This window comes from Aspergillus brunneoviolaceus, assembly GCF_003184695.1.
Source record: "Aspergillus brunneoviolaceus CBS 621.78 unplaced genomic scaffold BO95scaffold_18, whole genome shotgun sequence".
Lineage (NCBI taxonomy): Eukaryota > Fungi > Ascomycota > Eurotiomycetes > Eurotiales > Aspergillaceae > Aspergillus > Aspergillus brunneoviolaceus.
The window spans coordinates 447,468-471,009 of NW_020290748.1; the positions used below are offsets into that span (position 1 = coordinate 447,468).

A 23,542-nucleotide genomic window follows, 5' to 3' on the forward strand; every position below is an offset into this window, starting at 1 on the left:
AAATAATCCGCGGCGTGCTATATTAAGAAATTACTACTTTAATATATTTTTTTTAATTAAGAATAGCTTCTTGCAATTAGCATTTTTTTAAGTATAAGATTTAATACTATTTAGGCGTTTTTTAAAAATATTAATTTTAATATTAAAAGCTGCAGCGCACGCGGTCTTTGTAGAGAATTTTCCGCGTTGAAAAGTTTTAACAGCGAGAGCTATATGTTTATTTTTATTAGTTATATTATAAAATACTAAGAATCAGAATAATTTGGTAATCCAAGTATGTTTTCCGGCTTTAAAATGGTTAAGATGGTCAAGTATGTTGAGGATTTTGGTGAGGGCTGGTGCGGCCGCCGGTTCGGTGTCGCGCCGGTTCGGTGTCCGATTACGTTATTCATTGTGACCAGAACTCGCACAAAACGAATAGAATCACCGCGCAAAATAAAAAAGTGATTGATCAATTGAAATGAATCATCTGGTTAACTTAGACAATTGATGGGGAGAGATTAGCATGGTGATGTTGTACAGCAGGTATAGTACAGGCACAGGCACAGAGATCATTCAGGTTAATGAGGCATCTACTCGGTCGGCGCAATTGGCCCCGCGGCCCTAGCCACAGTATCGTGGCTGAAGATCAGGTGACATGGAAGTGTGGCTGCGACAGCGGTGACTCCGGCTTCTTGGGTCGTGGCGGCTCGACCCGCTCTCGTACGGCAACCGGGAAGTTACATGTAGTAACACCTCCGTGCTGTCGTACTGCCTCCTGCACCGTAGAAGAGACCTCCTGTACTACCATGCCCACACGACGTAGAACAATGCCACCACCCGACCGAGAGCAAGATCCCTGCAGATGAGCGCCATTCCCGTACTCCACACTACCTGTACATGCGTGATACCGTTAATTGGCTGGCTCACGCGCCCCGGTCACGTCGATATCGGCCCGGGTGCATCAAGCATCACCAGACCCTGCAGGGCTCACACACTCATCGCACCATGGCACTTGCGATAGTTCTACAGTACGAGATGCGACGAGTACTGCATGTTGCTTTTGTCGTTAGCGTTGCAGTCTCACGCGTCTCGCCAGACAGTTTGACTCAATTGCCGCAAGAAACAATCTCGCGAGCCCAGACAGTTGGGAATCGTGGCTTCGCTCTCGTTGCATTCAGGACGGTGGATTGGTACGAGATATCAAGGTAAGAACAATTAGTCTTGTCCCCGACGGAGTACTTGGCTCACATTGAGTGACCTTTTCCAAGATTAAGAATTGGCTCTGCAGATGCCATGTTTATGGAGACCAGGCTTGTTTTGTCGTTGACGTTGCCACTTTGACAGCTTTGAAGTGGGCACTCTTCGATACTATAGCTGTGAAAGAGACCTTAAAAAGTTTGAGACTACACTCCACAACCAGGCCAAAGCCGGTATAAGGAAGACGACTCGTTTAGTGGACCACAACTACAAGCTGACGATCACTTTGTTAAGCCTAGCTTTAATAGAAGTGGTAATCCATCGCTGACCTATATTGATGGCATTTCGGCTTGACAATCGACAGTCAAGCTGATGTGTGACAATGGCGTCCGACCTAAGGGGATGGCCGACGTGTGGACCCTGGTCGCATCAAAAGAGTCCGTGCAATGTCGCCCCAAACTGGTCTCCGCCCAGACGGGAGAAGCTTCTAGTGCTCTATAGTAAAAGCAAGGGGCACTGATATATGGAAGTTCCAGCATTCAATCCCAAACTTTGCCAGTAGCAGTTCACGACACTCACTTCCCAGCGTAAGACATGCACGCCAGGAAGAGAAATGCGATAAGCATCCTTCAGAGCAGGGCGACCAATATTGGTCCAGAGCAGTCGAGAGTTCCAATAAGGGTCACGCTAGTACTGCATAGATCGGCATACACATGTGCATCACAGTAAGAACTTGGGCCGCGGTATGCGAGGTGAAGAGTCGGTGGCGGTTGGCGGGCCCTAAGTCGGACGATCTCCACCGTCTGCGTGGATCCGATTGACCGGGCCCCGCCGCCGATTGTCAGTGCGCATCCGCTCGTTGGTCGCCGACCTGCGCTGGGTCAAACTTATTTCCTCTGGTGCTGTGAGGGGTAAGCTGACAGCCTGCAAGACCCAGACACAATCGCCCCTGACAGAAATACATGTACCTTTCCCCCTGCACCCCGATCGATCGAGTTCTTCACCCTTTCCGAAGTGATCAGTTGCTGAACCACAATGGCGTCAATCGGTGATTCGACTCCTTCTACCACCGTGGATGTGGACCAATTCACTCAGTCAATCAAGGGTATCGACCGTACATCCTTTGCGTATGATGGCGACCGAGTTAAAGCGCTGAGAGAGGCGTACGCTTTGATCAGTCGTTTGGAGACTTCGTGGGATACCGTGGCGCGGCTTTGCATTACAGAGGTAGAACGTCTGGCCCGTAATAATGAGTCTGTGGCCCTAACACTTCCTCCAGCCTGCCCTGACCGCGGCCCTGAAAGTGAGCCAGGACCTACAGCTCTTCGAGAAATGGCTCCATGTAGGAGAACAGGCGGAGCAGTCGACTGCACAGCTTGCTGAACTGACCAACTCAGACCCCGTCCTACTCGGTAAGACAACCGGCATGCAGCGGACATTGCAATGCATCTGCCCACAATCCTAAACCCTGATTAGGTCGCATCCTCCGCCATCTGGCATCCACCAACATCATCATCGAGGTCTCCGCCGACCACTACAAGCAATCCGCATTCAGCAGATCCCTCCTCGAGCCCGTCTTCGGAGCCTGGATTCCATTCTTGTCCGTACCCGCTGAGTCCCCTGACACATACCTAATGCACTGACCCCCAATTCAAACCCAGACACGACACAGTGAACCCCTGCTTCGCCAAAATGCCCGAATACCTCGCCAAGACCGACTACCAGAACCCCACCGACCCCAACGACGGCATCTTCCAGTACACCAAGAACTCCCCGGGCTCGCTCTTCGACTACTACGCCCAGCACCCGGCCCAGAGCGCCGTCTTCAACAACGTGATGGGCAGCGTCATGGCCAAGCAGGCGGGCATGCTGGACATTTTCCCCTACGACCGGCTGGCGGACGACCGGCCCGATGACGACTCGGTGATCCCGCTCCTGGTCGACGTGGGCGGCAACGTCGGCCACGACATGAACAAGTTTCTGGGCAAGAATCCCGGCCTCGCGGGGCGGCTGGTGCTGCAGGATCGCCCGGAGGTCGTGCGCCAGGCCATCTGTCCCGCCGAGGTGCGCGCCATGGCGCATGATTTCTTCACGCCGCAGCCGGTTAAGGGTATGCTCCTCTTTCCCCACTTTTATTGTTTGTGCCCAGACTGAGGAGGGGGGGGTTCCAATGGCAAAGTGTACGGTGATGAAGTGAATGGCTAACGCATGATTGGTGTGATATTGACAGGCGCGCGGGCCTACTACCTGCACGGGGTCCTGCACGACTGGTCGGATGCGCTGGCCCGGCAGATCCTGGAGCACCTGCGCGATGCGATGACCCCCGGGTACAGCACCCTGTTGATCCACGACCATGTGATCCCGGCGGTCGGGGCGCACCCGCAGGCCACGGGCTACGATCACACGATGATGGTGCTTGTGTCGGCGTTCGAGCGCACCGAGGGCATGTGGCAGGACCTGTTGGCCTCGGTGGGGCTGCGCGTGGTGAAGATCTGGAGCTCGCCGCTGGCGACGCAGAGTGTCATTGAGGCGAAGTTGAGTGGGGATAGTTAGGGGTATCTGTATAGGCGGTTGGACAGCTTGAAGCAACAGTTTTATTTGTGCCAGAAGAATGAACAGGCAAGTTGGCTGGTTACAGGGCTATGATATATGTATAAGCCCGATAGTCTATTATGTTTGTCTGAACAAGATGGTCCTGGACGAGACATAAATTTTCAGCATTGTTAAATATTTTGACTTGAGTATACACTGCATACACCTGGACTGTGGCAGAAATCTGACGTGTCACAGTGATGCTTCCTACAGTCTTGACACATGTAAAGACTCATCACAGATCTGCTTGGTAAGCATAACAACACCACTCGATCACCAAACAAATCAAACAAACTCCCAAAGTTGAAGCCTCACAAGACCAACTCCGAACAATCCAAAGGCTAGGGTATGAGACTGCGAAAACAAGTAAACCACCAAAACCAAGCCCACGAGCTTCAACTCTCATCACCATCCTCCCCCTCCCCCTCCCCCTTCCCCTTCCCCTTCCCCTCATCCTCACCACCAGCAGCCTCCGCCGCCTCCCTCAACGCAACCACCGACCTCTTCTCCTTCTCGACCCCGGCCCGCCGCTGCGCGGTATCACAGAGCCGCAAATCCCCACACTCGCACTCCCCGCCCTCCCTCAACCACCGATACGTAATACTCCACCGCTCCCCCCTAACCCTCACCCGCGTCTCCCCACCGTCCAGGGATACAAGATCGGTCTTCCGCTTCTTAATCCCATGCGTCCAGAACAGCCTCGCATCGCCACTCATACACATCAAACTGCGCGGCTCGCAGTCGACCTCGACGCGCTCGTCCCCGCGCCGGAACTCCATCAGCACGGGGGCGCCCAGCGACAGCGCGTAGAGCTGGTCGTACGGTCCGTGGGCGTCCACGTGCGGCGGGATTCCCGCCCCCGGCGGGTAATACTGCAGGCAGACCTGGTCCGGGGCGCGGGGCTCGCGGGCCGGGAGTAACGGGACCAGCCAGTCCGGGAACGGGCGGTAGGGGATGGCCGGGTCGATGTTGAAGGTTTTGTAGTCGAAGGTGTAGCCATAATGTAAGGAGATGCGGCCGGGGCGGGTGGGCCATTGCAGGTCGTGCCGGAAGATTTGGAGGAGGGTGGCTTCGTGGGCGGGCGTGATGAAGTCGGTTTGCCAGAGGAGGCCCCGCGGTTGGATGGGGAGTTCGTGCATTGTGTTTGTTGGTCGGGGATGGGTTGGTGTGGGGGTCTGGGGTGGTGGAGGGTCTGGTTGTGTGCCCTTAGTGGACGAGGCGGGTTGTATGTCTAGGTCCATGTTCAACGGGTGGTTTATTATTTTCTAGGTCTTTTTGTAATTCTGGTATGTAAGAGGCGAGGTATGGGTGACTTCTTATTTATTGATAGCATGCTATCGGGGAGGAGCGCCACGTGATGGTCGACAAACTCTGATCGGCTTTGGCATGGCAGATAGACAGCTGATTGGTGGTTGCCTCTCCACTGGTGCCTGGAGCACGTGACTGTCCCCGTGGGTAGATGACTCAGCTGGCTCAACAGAAGGCCCATTGCATAGAATGGGTGAATTTCCTATCATTGAACCAGAAAGTAGCATACAAAGCCAGATAATGTGACATAATACAGTCAGGGGCCAGACTCATTTGCGAAACGCACTCTAGAACTCATTAGACCATCGATAGGATGCAAGGACAGATACAGCGACCAGCCATCACGCCAGTGGTTCATGTCGAGTCCAGCACTCTCTGCAACGGAGCTTGCAATTTGAACTATTTCTCCCCCCAAGCTGGATATAGCTCTGGAACGCTTCTCCACAGTGACGGCACTCGCAGATATCATTGATAAATTCCAGATTGGCTTTCATTTCTCGGAATTTTCGCTCCATGTGGTCTTTCTGAAGCTTCAAACAAGATACCTCAAGTTCGAATGATTTCAGGATTGAGATAACCTGCCGCGAGAACAGATGTGGAAACAGGTTCTCGTTGTTCGGGAAGTCATTCAGGTGTTCAACGACCATGGTGCATAGATAACCTCGAGTTGCCTCATGAGGAATGGAAGGATAGACTTCCGAGACCAAGTCGTCGAACCCAGCAGGCGACCAGGGCTGTTCTGAAGCCGTCGTTTTTATTCTTTTCAGTGCTAAGGCTTCCAGGCCTGGCAGCATGTAGTAGCCCGCAATCATACTCATCTCGAGATGAGGGCGCAGGGCCTCCGCAGTTGTGGGTGGTGTGGAGGCGGTGGTCTTGGGAGCCGCCTCGGTGAAGCAGATGAGGTCGGATTGGGTGTCTGTTGTGGCAGCGGTGGGCGGATTCAAGATTGTCTCAACGGTAGGCTGCGCGATTTCTTGTACCTCTGTTAGTATGTACCCGGATACGAACACACAAGATCCTTGTACCAGGTCCACATACCTGAAGCCCATCTGAAATCGTTTTTCAACGTATAGTCACCGAGGTACATGTACTGCACCATCCGCTTCACGGTAGCTAGAGAGAAATCTCGGATCTGGATGACGTTGGTGCGACCTTCCTTCTTCGGCTTTAGACATTATACCTGACTAGAAATACTCAAGATGACTAGCCGTACCATGAAATTACTCTTGCAAGCAGTTTTGATCACCTCCGACTCATTCCAGACCACGATCCTGTGGACGGTGAGCCTCACCCCATCACACTCAAGTTCCAAGTCGCATAGCTCCTTCGCTTGAGCATCTTTGAGCATCTTAGAGCTGTATGTCATCTTGTGGACTGGGCGGCGACTTTGGAATCAAATCCGAGTTTGCCAGACAGTGTTGCGAGAAGACTGGGCCGATAAGCTGGGAGAGTGAGCGCGATGTCAGTGTATGGGCATCGGGAGTTTTGCGTGAGTGTTATTGTTTCCAGTCAACCCCGAGAGTTAAGGACAAATTATGAGAGATGTGTGGAAGAATGGGGTTCGTGTTATCTTGGTGTTAAGATGGGTGGGAAAGAGACGCGATTTCACGGTCAGATGAAAGATGAAAACAGTGGGTGTGAAGAAGGTGAGGTAGAAGGGTAGCTGAGCGAAGCAAGTTAGAGAAGAAGAAGAAGAAGAGAAAGTGGGCGAAGAAAGTAAAGAGGTGCAGTTGACGGCCTCAGGCATGTTGACCAAGTCTGCTCCAGAAGGTCTTCCGCAAGTGAATGCGATACACTCAGACCTCTGTGTCCCCCTTCAAACCACCCTACTCGTTTCAAGCAAACCAACTTCAAGTGAACATTTGCAACTCATTTGTCCTGGTAGTACATTATTGGACCTCGCTTTGAACCCTCAGTCCATGCTGCTGGATGAGCGGTGATGCCTTTGCAACCGTCTTGGGTCTTCTACACAGATTCTTGTCACACAGGTGATCAGCCTGACAACATGTGTAGATCATCTTAGGTATGATGAGATGATTGCTCGTTTGTTTATCATCAAAGCTACTGTGAATAAGCCTTCAACTCTCCCACATCCACAGAGCGAATTGCAGTATTGGGGGGATATCTGACCGAGTTGCGAGGACCTTGAATTAATCAAACACCGCTATAATCCAACCATCCCACGAGCGTGTCTACTCCTCCCATGCATACTCCGGCAACTGATACCTATCAGTATTGGCAAAAGACCCCGCAAAGAACCTCTGCGTGAGTTCCAGAATCCCACTCCAACACAGGAAAGCAAACACCGTATTCCTCAGCCACAGCCCCCAAGCCGTCTGCGGTGTGAAAATCGCCGGAAGAAACCGGGGCACCTTCTGCATGTCATCAATCAGGGGACGCATTACGTCCTCATACCCCCGCAGGGCACCCGCGAGATCGCCCTTGTGCTTGCAAACCTCCCCCGCCAGCACGTACGCCCCCGCCATGGCAAGACTTGTCCCGGTGCCCGTCGAAGCGGCGTACCCGGCATCCCCGACCAACACAAACCGTCCCTTCGACAAGTGTGGCAGCTTGACATGCACGATCTCGCTGGCGTAGAAGTCCTCCGCCTTCATCATGTCCTGGATCACCTCGTCGCACTTCCAGCCGGCGCCGCGGTAGGTCTGCGCCACGAATTTCTTGAGTGTATCCTCGCCCTGTTTCATCGCCTCCCGGAACGACTCAGTGGCATCTCTGCCGTGGGTTGGTGGCTGGTGCTTGATCATGACCACCCGATTCACTCCCCATGGGTCAGGCGCAGCGGCGATGAAGCGCCCGTCCACAGCATTGTACGCCTTGCCGATGTTATCTCCCGCTCCTAGGAGATCTTGCTTGATGGAGAAGTAAGCCGCCCAGCTGCCAGTCGGAACAAGGTGATCCCGCACGCCGACCCCGAGTCCTATCGCGCGGGTCCGCGAAGTCGCCCCGTCGCAGCCCACGACGAGGTCGAATTCCGCTGCAGGGGAGCCGTTGGCAAACTCGACCATCACGGAGCTATCCTCGCCTTTCTCGCCGTGCTGCTGGATCGAGGCGACCTGTTCGCCGAAGATATAAGTGATGTTGGGATGCGACGCGGTGCGGTCGTATAGAATCCGGGATAAGTCCCCTCGGTAGATCTCGTACTCGGAGACGAGAGACTGCTGGTCGGGGTCGCCGGTTGTGGAGATGATTCCATACGGGCGGCCATTGGAGCGGACGAAGCCGATGCCCGCCAGCGGAATGGTCTTGGCCCGCACCGCCTCCTCAAGCCCGGACATCCGTCGCATCACCGTCACGCCCACGGTCCGGATGTCGATGTTCTGGCCGTTGGTGCGCAGGTGCGGGAACCGCTCGATGACGGTGACCTTGGCTCCGGCTCGGGCGAACCAGTAGGCCGCTGTTGGGCCGGCGATCGATGCGCCCACAATGAGGACTCTAAGCTGCGGCATAACTCTTGGATTCGACCGGACGTGAATGTTGTTTGTTGGGATGGAACAGTGGTGACCATGAAGGGGTTTTTTATACTATATGGGCGCTGATAGCGGGATTTTCTGATTGGCTGGATGCTCGGCCGCGGACGACCCGAGGATTTGACCAATGGAGGACCAAACCGGACCGGGATTGGGGCAGTTTGAAAGGTCCGTTTCCAGCCTCACTGCGGAACGGGGATGGAAACAGGTTCCGACTCCGTGTCATATATCCTCTTCTACGAGGAAGTTTTGAACTCTACCCCCTAGGAGGAACATGTCCATGGCTTCTAATCTTCATCATCGTGTCCTTGGTGATACTGGATCAACTGATCCCAGTAAGCCCAATCCACGGCATCGAAGTCGATACCGTCGCCCATCTCTCCATCTATCCTCTCAGCCACAGAACTAAGAACCGCGTCAATGTCACTCGCAGACGGCGCTGTCAAAAACATGGTGTCGCCCCTCTCAGGGTTTGTATCTGGGGATACTTTTGGAGGCCCCTCCGTAATCCTGCGCTTCGTCGTCTGCAATGAGCGCGAGGTCGCAATGAACCCCGGCTCTGCACCCGTGTCGCTTCGCGCATGAGCATCCCAAGCTTTGAGCGTGAGTCTGCGCAATGCCACGTACAACGGCTTCGGGTCCCAAAGCTCATCATGATGACCATAAATCTGCTCAACCTTCTTCCACGCCTCCTCGATTTCCACCGGAGAGAGAACACTAGCCCGCGTCCACAGGGTCGTCAAGACGAAGATGAACGAATCGAAGGTGCCCCACAGAAAGAACGGTCGGACATGCCACCGGTACCTCTCCAGGCCCGCGTGGTCCGACACCGCCGCATCGGTATCCAAGATCTTCTGGGCGAGGTGCAAGACCTCCCTCATCTCCGCGTCCGTGGCAGTCAGATTCCGGACCTTCGTTAGCCGGACCCGAAGTCGCATGGCGGTGATGCCCGCGCGCGCCAGCCCGACCGTCAGGAAATGCAGCGGGTCGACGATATCGCAGTAGCGGGTGTACTTGTCCTCGACCTCCCGCTCAGCGGCACCGATGACCGCCTCGGCCTCGGGCAGGCTGCCGAACTTCCACGGCCCGTTGCTGCGCAGATGCGGGCTCATGCTCGCGAAGAACCGCCCGATGCAGGCGCGCGACAGGAAAAACATCATCTGTGTCGCGCCCTGCTGCTCCCGCGGGGTTGCCGTCATGCCGGGCCAGATCTGCTCGTCGTCGATGTTGAGCGGGAGCTGGGTGTCCCACGCGTCTGGCGGGATGGACACGACGGTGCCTGCCATTTGACTCGCTCGGCCGTCGAGGGGCATGAGCTGGTAGAATAGGCGTCGCCGCATCTGGACATCGAACGGGCACATTCCCAGCTTCTCTCCGTCTTGGTGGAGTCCGATCCGCTGCCCGATGCGCACGGCAACACCCGTTAGTATCCAGTACGTCTGCGAGTCATAATACTGGCGGCTGGAGAGGAGGAATAGGACTAAAGCCTGAAGGACCTGGATGTCACTCGTTTTCAGAAATGCAGCATTGACCAGCGCTTGTTGCGCTGCGGAATGATATCGTCTGCTCAAGGTACTGCGTGGATGGCCCAGTTTTAGCATGCATTCCGCATCCGTCATCACGTAGATTGAAAATCGATAGATGGCAAACACAAGACACTCATCTGCATCTGACGCTAGCTCGGGGCGGCATGAAACCCTCTCGATCATCGCAGAGGTGGAGGGGATGTGCAGGATCTTGCAGAACGGCTCCACGCTCTCGACATGCGTTTGCCACAGCAGCCTGGCGTCTGCGTGAGTCGGGTGGTACTGCAGAAGCGAGCGTCGAGAGCCCACGAGCGCACCGACCAACGGATCAGACATCAAGGTCTCGGGTGTAATGGCCATCTCTTGCTGCTCCTGCTCTTCCTCTTCGAAGACGCGTCGCACCTCCTCCTCACCGAGATTATTCCACGGATGCCCGCTGACATACCTCGACGTGCCTTCTGCCGTAAGCACCCTACCAGCCTTCGAGGCCTCGGATTCGTTGTAGTGAAACGAAATCGGCTCAGGCGAGGTATCTCTCGCCGTCGGCCGCGTGTCACCGTCCAGCAAGCCGTGCTGCCGCAGAATGCGCTCATATCGCGCGAGCCGCTCCGAGGGCTCCTCACTTGTCTTGCGTTTCCGCGATCGCGGGGTCGGTGCTCGGTATGAGCACTCGTGGTTGCCCCTGCGGCAGCTGGAGCAGCGAGGCGTCAGCCTGTCGCATCTTACCTTGCGTCTGGCGCAGGTGCGGCAAGTGAATGACATGGTGGTTGGGGCTGACGGGGCTGACGGGGCTGCTTTGCCGCTCAAACCAGCCTCCGCCGGTGCCGGCAGTATAGCTCTCGCTTTAGCTTGCATTTCGGGCTATTTGCTCCCCAATTAAACTTCGTGATAGATGAGACGAATGCTTGGGTGCTGAACATTATTGTGTCCATAACCCGATCATGGGAATGCGTCAGCACTAGCATAATTATGTAATACACGAATTACCCCAATTGTGCAGTATTTATTCTCTGCCTGCTTTCAAACTATATGAGTTACACATCAAGGCAAAAAAAGTGAAGATTGTTGGACCATGTCTCCACTGATGACTTTCCTATGTATGCGAACATTTTTAATCATTCTCTCGTCTTTTTCTCTTGGCTAATTCACGAGGTGATATATCGAAGGTGTTATCAATGTCTAGCTGTATCGGTTGAACGTACTTGGATATCATGCGCGGTGGGAAAGAGCATAATCCAGGAAATCTTGGTAGTAGATGCTAAGATGTAAGATGGAAGGTTTTATTTCACGACCACTGATTGGATCTTCATTGATAGGTTCTCCAGACGCAGTCGCGTGATATGCATGTCTCAGCTCCCCTTGAGTGGTATCAGCTATTTCCGAGTGGCATGTCCAGCCACCCCAGCTCTACCGAGCGCCCAAAAAGTCCCGGATGACCTGCAGATATTTTTCCGGCTCGTCAAACTGCGGACAGTGGGAGCTCCCCGCCAAAGTCACCCATTTCACCTTATCGATGGCCCAGAAGAACGGCTCGACGGTACTATCCTGGGCCTCGTCATATTTCCCGTTGATCAGCAGCGTGGGCACCCGGATCGCATGCAGACGATCCAGCACGCTCCAATCCTTCAGGTTGCCCTCGATCCAGAACTCGGACGGGCCCAGCCTATTCTCCGGAGGTTAAAGACATTAAACTAAATTAGAGGACGGCAGAGCCAGAAGCACATCGACTCACATGGTAGACGCGACGGTGGGATCCGTCTCGGTGGCCCAGACGATACTATCCACAAACTCCTGCGGCCAGGGGTCCACCCGACAGGAGAACTGCGACAGGAAGACCATGGTGGCGTCCTCGTACTCCTTCGAGTCGAGCCGCCCCTCAGCCTCGCACCGCTGCAGCGTCGCCTGCACGTCCGCCGGTAACGTCGCGCGGAGCCCGTTCACGGACTCCAACCACAGCGACACCGAGGCCGGGGCGTTGGAGAGCACGAGGCGCCGCAGGCCCCCCGCTGCCGCCGCCGGCCGCCGGATGGCGAACTCGGCGCCCAGCATGCCCCCCCACGAGTGGCCCAGGAGATCGAAGGGGCGGCCGGCCGCGAGCCCCAGGTGGGCGAGCAGGTTGGCCAGCTCGGCGACAAACAGCTCGACCGTCCAGAACCCCTGATCGCCGACTTTCTCCGGGTAGTGCGTCGACAGCCCGTTTCCGATCTGATCGTACAGGATCACCGCCCGCTGGGGGCCGGCGAGGTCGGCCAGGGGCAGCAGGTAGTTGTGGCAGAACCCCGGGCCCCCGTGCAGCACCACCAAGGGGGTGCCGACCGTGAGATCGCCGTACACGCGATACCAGGTCTGCGCGGGTCTGGGGAGGTGCTCATACTGAAATGGGGCAGTTCCTTCGTGCATAGTTGCTGCCATGATGTCAGAAGTATCCTCACGCGGGCGGTTCGTGAGAATTCGTTAGGGTTGCAGATAATGAAAGGGGGGGATAGCGCCGAAATCCAACGGCCGGAACGAACGAAGGTTAAGAGAGGGGGGGGGAAACCGTCACACAGAGCCGAATTTAATTCTCTAACCTTAGACTAGGGAGACCCAGCCAGCCCGTCCTGGAGTGACAAGGATTGAGATTCGCCGAAATTTTCCCATCCAGTAGGAAGTTGGATATGCGTGAAGTGCATGGGTGATGGGGCCACGCAAAGGTACGGATCTGCGCCAACCGGCCGAACCCTAATAGATTGCGCGGGCCACCTCCGGATCCACCTCCAGGTGAGACACTCAATCCCAGGATAATCCTTTTTTTCCGCCTCTTTTCTCTCTCCTCGTTGGAGATGTTCGTCGTGTGATCGGTTTATGAAGGAGAACCTGGATGAGCGAGGTGGAATCGTTATGGTGACGCTGACGCTCATGCAACACTGTCTGCTGCAGCCATGACTGTGGTTACGGACACGAACCGCGCCCCCGTCATCGGAATTCTGGCATGGTTTTTCATGGTCATCGCTGTGCTCTCCGGGGGAACACGGCTTCTGATCAAATATGTCATCGTCAGGAAGCTGACGATGGACGACTACCTGATCTCGGTGGCTCTGGTAGGTGTATTGCGGGAGGAGAGACCATACGGACTACCTGTTCTGACCGTGCGAGCCACTGTGTAGGTCTTCTCGGTGCTACAGGCAGCATGTGTCGCAAATGCAGCCGGCAATGGGTACGGTCAAGAGCAACGAGCTTCATCGCAGCATCAGCAGGCAGTGGCTTTGAAGGTGTGTTTGGATCCGCGTGAACAGACTTAACAGTGACTGACATCGCCGGGACTATAGTCAATCTATGCGGCGGAATTGCTCTACATCCCCTGCATCACATTCGCTAAGCTGAGCTCTCTAGCATTCATGACATTCCTGATGCAACGAACCCGCAAAGTGGAATGGGGACTGATTGCCTTCATCACAACATGGGCCATGACGTGCGAAGTTGCGGTCGCGTTCCAGTGTGGCCTGCCCCAACCGTGGAATTGGCTCACGCAGACATGCTTCAATCGTGTAGGGTGCCGATGAACCGCATTTTGACGCGATGCAAAACTCTACTAACCAAGCGAGCAGGCGGCATGGTGGTACTACTTCGGAATCACCAACATCCTCACCGAATGCGCTCTGATGGTCTTCCCCATTCTGGTCGTCTCCAAGATCCAGATGGCGGATACGAAGAAGGCGGTGGTGATCGGGTGTTTCGCTACTCGTATCTTGTAAGTGACCCGGTTCCTGTGGGTTGGACAGAATTATGAGCTGACTCAAGCCTTGACGGCGGGCTCAGAGTCGTAATCGCTATCGTGATGGAGCTGGTGTATCGAGGCCGCATGCAAGAAGATCCAGATGAGCCCCTGCTCGAGATCTGGAAGGTCGCCGTCTGCATGCAGCTGGTCCAGTGTCTGGCCATCATCGTCTCTTGCATCCCTCACCTCAAGCCTTTCATGGATGGACTACAGTCCACCGGGCTACGACTCTATCATCTACCGGGGCAGAGTTCGACGCACGAACAATATGGGTACGGGTCGGGGAAGAAGAAACGGAGCGGCACGGCGCATGAGCTGAACCAACTGCACGGGTCGGCTCACGACACGACCATTCTTGCAGAACAGCGGGAGCGCGACTGGGACGACGCGCATAGCCAGACCAGTCAGAGTCATATCATCCGTCAGACGATGACCTGGGCCGTGGAGGAGCATTACGATCCCAATGCAGCCACCGAGTCGATCACCACTGATGGAGGGTCGAATCGCAGTCAACCAGTGCGCTAGTGTGGATGGCTGGCATTGGCGGGGACGGGGAGAGGGAGGGCCACCATGGCTTCAATCTTTGACAGTAGCTTAGTAGAGCTTATCAGAATAAGGAAAAGTGAGACATGATGGGGCTGTGGGACTGAGCTTGGTAGCAAACGACTACGCGTCGGCCCAATGTGAACTCTCCACACTTGATGTATTAGTTCCCCTGCTAGTGGAAGATAGCTCCGAGGCTAATAAATATGCTTAGTCTGAAAGCGCAGTGCTTGTCAGCCCATTGCAAGTGATCGACTGGAGCGAACGCGCGGGAACTGAGGGATTTAGTCACGCATCAATTTATATCCCCTGCCGGTGGGGTGGTTGCGCTGCATAAAGGAGGACGGCCATTTGATCTGTTTCACCCACCCGTTCTCAGCAATTAAACTCCCGTGCAGCGTTGTGAGTGCAGCAGGAGGGGGGGGCTATTCGTGCCACTAGTTCAGGGCTGGCGCCCCTCTTTTGGGAATGATAGACGACGACCAAGTGTCCTTGTGCGCCATGAGACAAAAGCGCGGGCGAGAAGAATCGGGAAGAAAAATTATACAATCCCGTTTTGTCTCTTTCATTTTGATTATTTCTTTGCTCTCTTGTCTTCTACCACGCCCGTCTCATTACTGCGTGGGATCTTGGCAGCTGAAGCTTCTCGATAGTAAGCATGGAGGACCCGATTCCTCTCCGCGATCGGCACGTCGACACCAAAGCCGCGAGTACCAGTCACACCCAGGTCCAGGACGACCAGGGGCTCGGACGTGTGGGCAAGAAGCAGATCCTCAAGCGTCGCTTTGGTTTTCTGTCCATTCTAGGATTTTCCTGTACTATCTTGGCCTCTTGGGAAGGTATCTTGTCGACGTTTGTCATCTCGTTTGAAGAGTATGTGGCGCACCTGGACGATATCTTGCCTGAGTGGCACCTAACGAAAGCCGATCGTACAGTGGAGGCCCGGCCGGAACCGTGTATAGCTTTTTGGTAGTCTGGTTGGGCACCTTTTCGACCTTCCTCACGCTGTCGGAGTTAGTCTCAATGTATGTGCTCTTGTCCATTCCTGCCCGACAGAATCTGACATGCCTCTCGCATAGGGCCCCAACGTCCGGGGGCCAGTACCACTGGGTCTCGATGATGTCTCCGGCATCATGTCAGAAGTACCTTAGCTTTCTCACAGGTAGGTTCCCCGCCGACCTTTTCTGTCCCTCTAGAGTTCTTTGTCATGACTGGTTGACGGACTTGCCCTCCAGGGTGGTTGATCGTCATCGGCTGGCTGGGAGCATTCACATCGACTTGCTACCTGAGCGCCTCCCAGATTCAGGGCCTCGTGGTCCTGAACCACAGCACCTATGTCCCGACGGCATGGCAGACGGTACTGCTCTTCTGGGCCATCCTGGCGTTTGCAGTGTTCGTCAACGCGGTCGCCAGCACCTGGCTTCCCAAGTTTGAGGGATTCGTGCTGATCCTGCACATCGTGGGCTTCTTCGCCATCATCATCCCACTCCTCTACCTGGGCACGCACAACGATGCGTCCGAGGTGTTTGGAACATTCCGAAACGACGGGGGCTTTCAAAGCGAAGGACTGGCGTTCATGGTGGGAATGACGGGCGCTATGTTCTCCTTCACGGGGGCTGATGCCGCCGTTCACGTAAGTCTGCTCGCCCCCTCATGTCGGACTGGCACTAACTTGACATGTGCTTTAGATGAGCGAAGAGATCCACAACGCGGAGCGCGTCGTGCCCCAGTCCATCCTCACCTCCGTTGTGATCAACGGCCTGCTGGGCTTCGGCATGGTCCTGAGCACCTTGTTCACCATGACCGATGTTGATACCGCGCTGGAATCGGCCACCGGATATCCCTATATGCAGGTGTTCTGCTCAGCCACGAGTTCCGTCGGCGGCTGTACGGTAATGAGCGCCATCGTGCCAATTCTGGTCACAGCCACTGCAGTCGGCTCGCTAGCCTCGTCATCGCGCATGGTCTGGTCTTTTGCCCGGGATCGCGGTCTTCCAGGCTGGCGGATCCTTAGTCGAGTACGCCCCCATCCACCGTCCTTGTCCCTTTGAAGTCCACCATGTATTAACCTCAAATTCCAGGTCAACGCCCAAGCCGTCCCGCAATGGTCCATCCTCGTCGTCACCGTCGCGGCCGTCCTGCTGGCCCTGATCATCCTCGGATCCGCCGCCGTCCTCAACGACGTGGTCTCCCTCTGCGTCAGCGCCCTCTACACCTCCTACCTCATCTCTGCCACGCTGCTGATCTGGAAGCGGTGCACGGGCGGCATCCGCGATCCCGCCGTCGCGGCCGTGGACTCGGTGCTGGTCAACACCCCCGGGGCCCCGCTCGCGTGGGGCCCGTTCCACATCCGCGGCGTGCTGGGCATCCTGGTGAACGCTTTCACGATCGCGTATCTGACGGTGGGCGTGTTCTTCAGTTTTTGGCCGACCGTGGCCAGCCCCACGGCGAGTACGATGAATTGGGCGGTCGTGGGCACGGCGGGGACGAGTCTGCTCAGCACGGTGTATTATGTGCTCTGGGGTGGCAAGGAGTATACGGGGCCGGTGGTGGAGATCGACCGGGATTGAGCTGGTGTGGGTGGTCTCGAGGATGGTACGGTATATACTTGGGGTCAGTGTGGTGCGTACATGTTAGTATTCAATCCAGTGTGTGGAAGACTGCTCTGCACCATATAGGCCAGATATACAATTTGGCTCAAACCTGATGCATCCGGGCATGGCATCTTTCGGTAGCCACCAACCATAGCCCGATCGAGTCTCTCCCTCTTGAGATGCCATACCTGTTTGAGACTGATCTGAACTTCGATCCGGACGGCATCTGATAAGAAAGCTGGAAAATGATCACCCGACAGTATTTATCTCGTGCGGAGAAGCCTTAGCCGGATGGCTGAAGCATTGGGTCGCGAGCCATACATATTCCATTATCAGCACAACGGGAGCGCAGAGTGTAATATCCAAGAAGCCGAATGCCGCTTACGTTCACTAGACCATAGCTGCGGTGCTATGTGACTGAATCTGACCTTCGACTCCTCCGTACACCCTTCGATGATTACCTGAGCTCGAGATGCCACTACACAATCCTAGGTCTGCTCTTTTCCCTCAGCACCGCTAACAGACTGTTCATGATCATCTCTTCAGTTGGCATGCACTCTGTATACAAACGAATCTCGAGTATGCTCGGGATTAGCGACGATCTTGTTATACCGGGCAGATTTCGGCTGACAACCAGCGATGCATCAGCCCTCAGACACCAGACATTGCAGACTGAGCTTCCCTCATATTAGCTCTTCTCGCTCTCCCGTAGATGCACGTACTACCTTATCTGCTTGTCCTAGAAACAAACAGCTTGGTCCAGAAGAGGATATGAGCCAGGAATGCAGAAGCGCGCTGACATAAGCAGTATCGGAAGCCGGTGCCGCCGTGACGTCATGCACTCTCCCTGCGTCTGGGCTGCTGGTACTATGGATCATCTGCACTGGACCTTTTTTACCGTTTTCTTCCTCTCATACTGGAATACTATGGGTCTTCCTAGAGCTGTTTCACCGAGGTGCTCTGACGCTTCTCGTGGGTTAGGTATGGTTCTTAAGTCTGTCCGTTCATGGACCGTGTGTATATATCCCGGATATTGCTGTAGGAAGAGAATGAAGAGTATCAGAGGCTGTAACTATTGGTCAAAATAATTGAGCTCTCAGAGACAGTGAAGATTGACAAGGACATTGCAGAGTGGAGTATGTGAGTATCATGAATCCGAGTCGATCTTTAGTACTAATTATACAAGAGAGAGCAGCGAACATACCAAAGCTGAACGTGGTCACGGAGGTGGTAATCTACAAGCTACAAATCCCAATAGACGTAACAGATATAGAAGAATCAATGCTAGTAAATTGAAATAAAGGGCATTCGTCAAACGGCTAACGACCCATGCGTGCTATCATAATACATCTCCATCATGCATAAAACGGACCCCCTACTTCAGCTTAGGAACCGCGTGAGCGAACAAGTTCTTCGGATCGTGTTTCTCCTTCAGCGCAACCACCTCGTCGGCAAACTCCCCAAACAATTTCTTCACCCGATCCTCGACACAGATCGTCTGGGCCCCCTCGCAGTGTAGCGACACATACGCACCGGGGAGCAGGTTCTGCGCCTGGGTGCCGTGCACGCTGGCCAGCATGTCGGACGCCCACTTCTCGGCCTCCTCCTGCAGGTCCTCCGCCGTCACGCACCCAAGGATCTCCAGCATGAGGTGTGGTTCGCGCGCGGCAAAGACCGAGTCGCGGGTCGGGGTGGCGGACGGGCCGCGCAGCTGGTGCACGGAGAGCATGGTGGCGGGGTCGGCGGGCATCTTCTCGAGGCTGGCGCCGAGGGTTTCGGCCAGCTCTGGGGTGATCTGGCGCACGTTGGCGGTGCGGCTGGAGCCGTACACGCTGGTGGGGACCATGGCGCCGTTGCCCCGGAACCAGTCGGGGATGGCGGTGGGGGCGACGGTGTTCATGATGGCGATGCCGAGCTTGGCGATCCGGTCGGCCCAGCGCTTGCCTTCGTCGAGGTCGTCGCCGGTCCAGACGACGATGGTCCCGAACAGGCGGCCGGGGGGCGCGTTGATGGCGATCTGCTGGACGGCCAGGGCATCGGGGATGCCTTCGTCCTGGAGGGCCTGGAAGGCGGCGTTGAAATCGACGAAGGTCTTCTTGATATCCGAGGACTCGAACATGATGACGCCGGAGAGAAGCTGTCCATCGTTGCTTGTCAGCCTATCTTGCTCCCGACTCTCCATCCCACGACAACCATGTGGAACTATAATAGGGGAAGCTCACCTGCTTGGCCTCATAGACTTTGACGCAAACTTCAACAATAACCCCAAGCACGCCACCCGCTCCCTTGATCCCCTTCAACAATTCCGGGTCCTCATCCGTATCCACGACCGACCCATCCGCCTTGACCACCTTCGCCCCGAGGATCTGATCCACCCCCAGCCCCCAGCGCGGCGCAAACAGGCCGTACCCGCCGTAGGTACTCCAGCCCACGTACCCGACATCCGGGATCGAGCCCGTGGGGGTAATCAGGCCTTCCTTCCAGAGCGTCTCCCCGAGCTTCCCCTGCAGGATGCCACCGCCGACGGTGGCGGACTTGCGGTCCGGGGCGATGCGCACGAAGTCGAGGGCGCGGAGATCGATGAGGAAGGTGTCGTTCTGGATGGATTTGCCTTCGATGTTGTGGCCGCCGGTGCGGACGCTGAAGGGGAGATCCTGGTTGTGGAGGAAATGAACGAGGGCGGCGACGTCTTGGGCGGATTGGGGCTGGAGGACGGCGAGCGGGGTGCAGCTCTTGTTGCGGCCCACGTTCCACACGCGGGTGGTCTCGGAGAAGGAGGGGGAATCGCGCCCGATGTATCCTATGCTGGCATGTTCGCGGAGGAGGGGGTCGAGAGTGTTTTTGAGGTCTGTCATTTTTGCTGTCATCGAGATGGATGGGATGTGTTGGAAGGAAGGAAGTGAGGAGGGAGGGATGAGGAAGGATACGAGAGAAGAAGGCTATTATAAAGGTGTTATTTGCGTTTGCTTGTGGTTGTGGTTGAGGTGGGAAGGGGAGGCTTACCCCTCGGCGGGGTAAGTAAAGCTGTTGTGTTACACAATTAAATAGTGGAATGTCTGGATCGCCAGTGAATGGAAGATGGGAAGATGGGTCTGACAGGCCGGAACTGAGTGGATATGTGGGTCAATTACGGAGACAGTCCAGAACTCCAGATCCCTCCCTGGTCAGCCTGTTCGTCCACTGTCAACTGGCTGGGTGAACTACTTTTAGCGGGGTAGCCGCTGGATGACGATCCTACCCCGTCTTACGATTCGACAGTACCAAATAATTTCGACCTGGGTCAATCAAGTCCATTCTTCATCACCCTTTCCGAGATTTAATCGAAAATCAAGAGGAAATTCTACCAATCCAGGCAGATGCTTGATCGATTGGCCCGTCTGAGCCGCATACCTGATCACCCCGCCACATTCCTAGCTTATCCTTGAGATTCCAACACGCTCGTGTCTGAGTGCACTTGACTCAAAACTGTTGTTTTATCTAAGGAATCCAGGACTAGCTCACCTCCTAGCGCGGCCGGAAGCCCCGGGTAGAGCGTGAGCAATGCAATCGCACCATCTCACTCACTCACTCTCCGACTCCGACCCTGCATAGACTAAGTTACCTAGTTAGGGTTTAGCCTGCCCTTCACCAAACTCCTCACCCCGAGACGCAGTGCGAGCTATGCTGACCTGTGTCGACACGCTGCATGGATTAGTCCCCCAGACCTCACTCAAGACATCGCATGCATTCGCTCAGGTTATGTACAGAGCACGCATCCGGTACAATATACTATCTTAAATCCACACCAGAACAGGAATAACCCACCCACCCACCCCTTACGCCAGTGGAAAGAACTGATTAAATCGATTCTGGGGATCGTAGACCCTCTTCAACAACCGCAACTTCTCCAAATGATCCCCATAAATATCCTCGAGACTCTCATCCCCAAACGCGAAATTGATATACCTAACCCGCAGGAAAAGCCCAGTCAGCACAGCTCACCTTGCATCCAGCACGCCCATCACGCACCCTCCCCACCCAACCATCGCAGATCCAAAGAAAGAGGCAAACTCACGTGGAATTCCCACTCAGCCCACTCGTCTCCCTCCACAGCGCCCGCACATCCCCCGCCCACTGCCGCGCCGACGCATCCAGCGCGGGATCCCGATACCAGGCGATGGCGACGGTATTGAACCGACTGGACGCGCGCCACGCGTACGCCGCGCTGTCCGCGGCGACGGCGCTCGCGCGCCCCAGACTGTACGCCTCCATCAGGACGGTCGAGTTGCCCACCTGCTCGCCGCCGGACGCGGCCACCCACCGCGTGAACGAGGTCCAGATCGCGCGCCACGCGGCCGGGTCGAGGGTCCGCTGCGCGGACCCCAGACTGACCTTGCGGCCGCCGCCGGCGCAGAACGAGCCGCTGCCCGCGTTGACCCGGTCGTAGGGTGTCCAGGCGGTCGTGTCGGAGAGCGGGCCCAGCGCGAGGATCGCGCGGAACGCGGCGCGGGCTTCCTCCGTCATCGTCGTCGTCGTCGTCGTGTTGGCGCCCGCGCGGGCCAGGTAGAACGGGAACGCGATGATGGCCGGCGTGTAGTCCGGGGCGCCGGTGGTGGCGAAGTAGAGGAAGATGGCCATCTGGGGGCTCAGCGGGAGGTCGTTGATCGCCGCCACCAACGCTTCGAGCTTGTCCTCGCTGAAGACCAGGCTGCCCAGCCAGGCGTGGTTCTCAGTTCGTGGGGTCGGGTAGGAGCGGAAGACCGCCGAGGTGACTACCCCGAAGTTGGCGCCGGCGCCGCGCAGCGCCCACCACAGCTCCGGCTGCGAGCGCGCCGTCACCGTCACCCGCGTCCCGGTTGCTAGCACGACGTCTAGTGAGAGAACGTTGTCGATCATGTACCCCCTTTCCCCCATCATGCGGCTGTACCCGCCCCCGAGCAGGGCGCCCATCACCCCGACGCAGTCGCAGTTCGCGGTCACGACCTGTGCGTCGTGTGCGTAGGCGGCGGCCAGGAGCTCGGAGGTCAGGGTGCCGCCTTGCACGGTGACGGTTGTGCGGGTCGGGGAGAAGGTGATGGCGTTGAGGGCGCGGAGGTTGATGAGGATGGAGGGGGTGGTCGTGTTGGTCAGGGTCCAGGTGGTGCTCCAGGCGTTGCCGCCGGCTTGGGCGAGGAAGGGGATGTCGTGGGCGTTGGCGCAGAAGACCTGTGTTTGTGGTGTGGGGTCAGTCCGATACTGGGGGATACGGGATGGGGGAGGGTACAGTGGCTTGCACGTCCGCTTCTGTCGCCACGTTGACGACGTGGTTCGTCACGGGCTCGCCGTACTCCGTCCATCGCGGGGCGACGACCGTCGACGAGGCATTGAGGATCGTGGCCTGCGACGAGAGCAGTGGCTGCAAGCACGTCTCAAACGCGGTGTACTTCGTCCACGCCTCGACCTCGGCCGGGCCTGTCAAGACAGCAAGCCGCAATGCTGATGGAACCCTCATCTCAGTGTTTCACACCGCGACACCACACACAGGGTAAGAATGAAGGGGACCAAGAGGCATGAACTATAGAAAAGGTATCCAGCAGCCATCCCGCATCTAATATACTTCTGGGACCGATCGAGGGCTCATCCCGTTCCATCAAGCGGGGCGGGGAGAAAGAGCAGCATGTGCGTAGATTGGACCCCGCACCATCAAAGGCCAACTGGATGCTGTAGTCGTAGACTTCCCCTTGGTCTGCACGGAAGCTGAGCCAGACTGCCGATTCGATGCTTTCAACCACGCCACGAAAAGGCGCACGTGGATGCTTAGCCTTCGATCCTTTCCTCCCACTCCGACCCCGACGGCGGTGGGCGGGATTGTCAACTTGCATCGTCAACCCTCGGTTTGGACTTCCGGTTCGGTGCTTCGCGGGGGTGGACCAGTCACGGTGCGCTACATTGACTGTTCTGCTGGCGAAGCTAGCAGCTTATTTTCTTTGTCGATATGATTACGAGGAAGATATCCCGTTTGTGGAATCTGAAGCGGTTGCAATGCGCTAGCTGGCTACCTGCTGCAGCTACCGGGTAAACCGGACGAGACACATGGCCGCCTCGTGCGCGGCAGGGTTTGGTAGAACGCCCGGCGCGCCGTCAAGAATGGAGCGCCCATGCGGTGGCGTTTCAAGCCACTGCAGACATTCTTCTGGTTTTCAATGGTACTAAAGACCGACTTGAAATTGACTGAGCGGGGGGTGGGGGGGTCAATGCTGGGTAATCATTTGTCGGGAGTGCGAGTTGACTAGCAGTTGACTAGAGACTCCTAGTGGGGTGCTCACTGGGATTGTGATCATACGAACCAGGAACGGGGCGTGTTGATTCTCAACTAGTTCCAGAAGCCACAGGAACACGTGGAAACCCTTGGCGGTATGAGCCATTAGTTTGAATGGGGACTCGTGTTCAGTAATCGAGGTGCATTTTTTTTAACCCCAGGCTTATTTCTTATTTCTTTTTGCTTATTCCTGATGGTGGGTCTGGGGCCTTGTGCGGCATTCGTGCATGGGGCACAGGTTTAAGCTATTGGCGGGCAGGGTGGAGGAATGTTTCGAG

General features: G+C 56.0%; 11 protein-coding genes across 11 annotated transcripts; 4 read left to right on the forward strand and 7 right to left on the reverse strand.

The window, feature by feature from the left end:
* Positions 1-777: 777 nt before the first annotated feature.
* BO95DRAFT_72816 (uncharacterized protein) lies at positions 778-1,416 on the forward strand. The gene is made up of 2 exons (XM_025592180.1): positions 778-1,187; positions 1,251-1,416. The coding sequence occupies exons 1-2, from the start codon at positions 880-882 to the stop codon at positions 1,321-1,323; spliced, it is 381 nt and encodes a 126-aa protein (XP_025444483.1). The 5' UTR covers positions 778-879; the 3' UTR covers positions 1,324-1,416.
* Positions 1,417-2,119: 703 nt separating this feature from the next.
* On the forward strand, positions 2,120-4,072 carry BO95DRAFT_440972 (S-adenosyl-L-methionine-dependent methyltransferase). Its single transcript, XM_025586075.1, has 5 exons — positions 2,120-2,406; positions 2,459-2,591; positions 2,656-2,779; positions 2,841-3,289; positions 3,410-4,072. The coding sequence occupies exons 1-5, from the start codon at positions 2,215-2,217 to the stop codon at positions 3,730-3,732; spliced, it is 1,221 nt and encodes a 406-aa protein (XP_025444484.1). The 5' UTR covers positions 2,120-2,214; the 3' UTR covers positions 3,733-4,072.
* A 94-nt stretch (positions 4,073-4,166) lies between these two features.
* Positions 4,167-4,910, reverse strand: BO95DRAFT_451573 (2OG-Fe(II) oxygenase family oxidoreductase; the record flags this gene model as incomplete). The annotated part of the gene is made up of 1 exon (XM_025588087.1): positions 4,167-4,910. The coding sequence occupies one exon, from the start codon at positions 4,908-4,910 to the stop codon at positions 4,167-4,169; it is 744 nt and encodes a 247-aa protein (XP_025444485.1).
* Positions 4,911-5,305: 395 nt separating this feature from the next.
* Positions 5,306-6,758, reverse strand: BO95DRAFT_480642 (BTB/POZ domain-containing protein). The gene is made up of 3 exons (XM_025590146.1): positions 6,293-6,758; positions 6,118-6,244; positions 5,306-6,061 (listed from the first exon to the last, which is right to left on the reverse strand). The coding sequence occupies exons 1-3, from the start codon at positions 6,443-6,445 to the stop codon at positions 5,421-5,423; spliced, it is 921 nt and encodes a 306-aa protein (XP_025444486.1). The 5' UTR covers positions 6,446-6,758; the 3' UTR covers positions 5,306-5,420.
* A 222-nt stretch (positions 6,759-6,980) lies between these two features.
* Positions 6,981-8,567, reverse strand: BO95DRAFT_440973 (oxidoreductase). Its single transcript, XM_025586076.1, has one exon. The coding sequence runs from the start codon at positions 8,544-8,546 to the stop codon at positions 7,272-7,274; it is 1,275 nt and encodes a 424-aa protein (XP_025444487.1). The 5' UTR covers positions 8,547-8,567; the 3' UTR covers positions 6,981-7,271.
* A 533-nt stretch (positions 8,568-9,100) lies between these two features.
* On the reverse strand, positions 9,101-10,855 carry BO95DRAFT_319677 (putative C6 transcription factor; the record flags this gene model as incomplete). The annotated part of the gene is made up of 1 exon (XM_025581777.1): positions 9,101-10,855. A coding segment is annotated over one exon (1,755 nt), but the record flags the coding sequence as incomplete, so codon positions are not given.
* Positions 10,856-11,161: 306 nt separating this feature from the next.
* On the reverse strand, positions 11,162-12,600 carry BO95DRAFT_440975 (proline-specific peptidase). Its single transcript, XM_025586077.1, has 2 exons — positions 11,826-12,600; positions 11,162-11,756 (listed from the first exon to the last, which is right to left on the reverse strand). The coding sequence occupies exons 1-2, from the start codon at positions 12,503-12,505 to the stop codon at positions 11,501-11,503; spliced, it is 936 nt and encodes a 311-aa protein (XP_025444489.1). The 5' UTR covers positions 12,506-12,600; the 3' UTR covers positions 11,162-11,500.
* Positions 12,601-13,014: 414 nt separating this feature from the next.
* On the forward strand, positions 13,015-14,589 carry BO95DRAFT_385144 (uncharacterized protein; the record flags this gene model as incomplete). The annotated part of the gene is made up of 5 exons (XM_025583465.1): positions 13,015-13,173; positions 13,240-13,344; positions 13,402-13,620; positions 13,681-13,823; positions 13,892-14,589. The coding sequence occupies 5 exons, from the start codon at positions 13,015-13,017 to the stop codon at positions 14,373-14,375; spliced, it is 1,110 nt and encodes a 369-aa protein (XP_025444490.1). The 3' UTR covers positions 14,376-14,589.
* A 462-nt stretch (positions 14,590-15,051) lies between these two features.
* Positions 15,052-16,968, forward strand: BO95DRAFT_491721 (putative GABA permease; the record flags this gene model as incomplete). The annotated part of the gene is made up of 6 exons (XM_025590659.1): positions 15,052-15,266; positions 15,329-15,418; positions 15,473-15,555; positions 15,629-16,026; positions 16,082-16,411; positions 16,475-16,968. The coding sequence occupies 6 exons, from the start codon at positions 15,052-15,054 to the stop codon at positions 16,961-16,963; spliced, it is 1,605 nt and encodes a 534-aa protein (XP_025444491.1). The 3' UTR covers positions 16,964-16,968.
* A 1,343-nt stretch (positions 16,969-18,311) lies between these two features.
* On the reverse strand, positions 18,312-20,048 carry BO95DRAFT_385146 (FAD-binding oxidoreductase). Its single transcript, XM_025583466.1, has 2 exons — positions 19,210-20,048; positions 18,312-19,124 (listed from the first exon to the last, which is right to left on the reverse strand). Exons 1-2 carry the CDS (start codon positions 19,852-19,854, stop codon positions 18,363-18,365), a joined length of 1,407 nt encoding a protein of 468 aa, XP_025444492.1. The 5' UTR covers positions 19,855-20,048; the 3' UTR covers positions 18,312-18,362.
* A 754-nt stretch (positions 20,049-20,802) lies between these two features.
* Positions 20,803-22,517, reverse strand: BO95DRAFT_451579 (FAD-binding oxidoreductase; the record flags this gene model as incomplete). Its single annotated transcript, XM_025588088.1, has 4 exons — positions 20,803-20,932; positions 21,042-22,171; positions 22,230-22,343; positions 22,488-22,517. 4 exons carry the CDS (start codon positions 22,515-22,517, stop codon positions 20,803-20,805), a joined length of 1,404 nt encoding a protein of 467 aa, XP_025444493.1.
* Between the last annotated feature and the right edge of the window lie 1,025 nt (positions 22,518-23,542).

Bases quoted from the DNA above. Each gene is read 5' to 3' on its own strand.
- BO95DRAFT_72816 (XM_025592180.1), top strand. From the start codon at position 880: ATGCGTGATACCGTTAATTGGCTGGCTCACGCGCCCCGGTCACGTCGA. The intron at 1,188-1,250 runs GTAAGAACAATT...ACCTTTTCCAAG, and splicing joins GATTGGTACGAGATATCAAG to ATTAAGAATTGGCTCTGCAG.
- BO95DRAFT_440972 (XM_025586075.1), top strand. From the start codon at position 2,215: ATGGCGTCAATCGGTGATTCGACTCCTTCTACCACCGTGGATGTGGAC. The intron at 2,780-2,840 runs GTCCGTACCCGC...ATTCAAACCCAG, and splicing joins GGAGCCTGGATTCCATTCTT to ACACGACACAGTGAACCCCT. The intron at 3,290-3,409 runs GTATGCTCCTCT...TGATATTGACAG, and splicing joins CACGCCGCAGCCGGTTAAGG to GCGCGCGGGCCTACTACCTG.
- BO95DRAFT_480642 (XM_025590146.1), bottom strand. From the start codon at position 6,445: ATGACATACAGCTCTAAGATGCTCAAAGATGCTCAAGCGAAGGAGCTA. The intron at 6,245-6,292 runs GTACGGCTAGTC...TAATGTCTAAAG, and splicing joins CTTGCAAGAGTAATTTCATG to CCGAAGAAGGAAGGTCGCAC. The intron at 6,062-6,117 runs GTATGTGGACCT...ACATACTAACAG, and splicing joins CGATTTCAGATGGGCTTCAG to AGGTACAAGAAATCGCGCAG.
- BO95DRAFT_440973 (XM_025586076.1), bottom strand. From the start codon at position 8,546: ATGCCGCAGCTTAGAGTCCTCATTGTGGGCGCATCGATCGCCGGCCCA.
- BO95DRAFT_440975 (XM_025586077.1), bottom strand. From the start codon at position 12,505: ATGGCAGCAACTATGCACGAAGGAACTGCCCCATTTCAGTATGAGCAC. The intron at 11,757-11,825 runs GTGAGTCGATGT...TCCGGAGAATAG, and splicing joins CCCACCGTCGCGTCTACCAT to GCTGGGCCCGTCCGAGTTCT.
- BO95DRAFT_385146 (XM_025583466.1), bottom strand. From the start codon at position 19,854: ATGACAGCAAAAATGACAGACCTCAAAAACACTCTCGACCCCCTCCTC. The intron at 19,125-19,209 runs GTGAGCTTCCCC...AACGATGGACAG, and splicing joins AAGTCTATGAGGCCAAGCAG to CTTCTCTCCGGCGTCATCAT.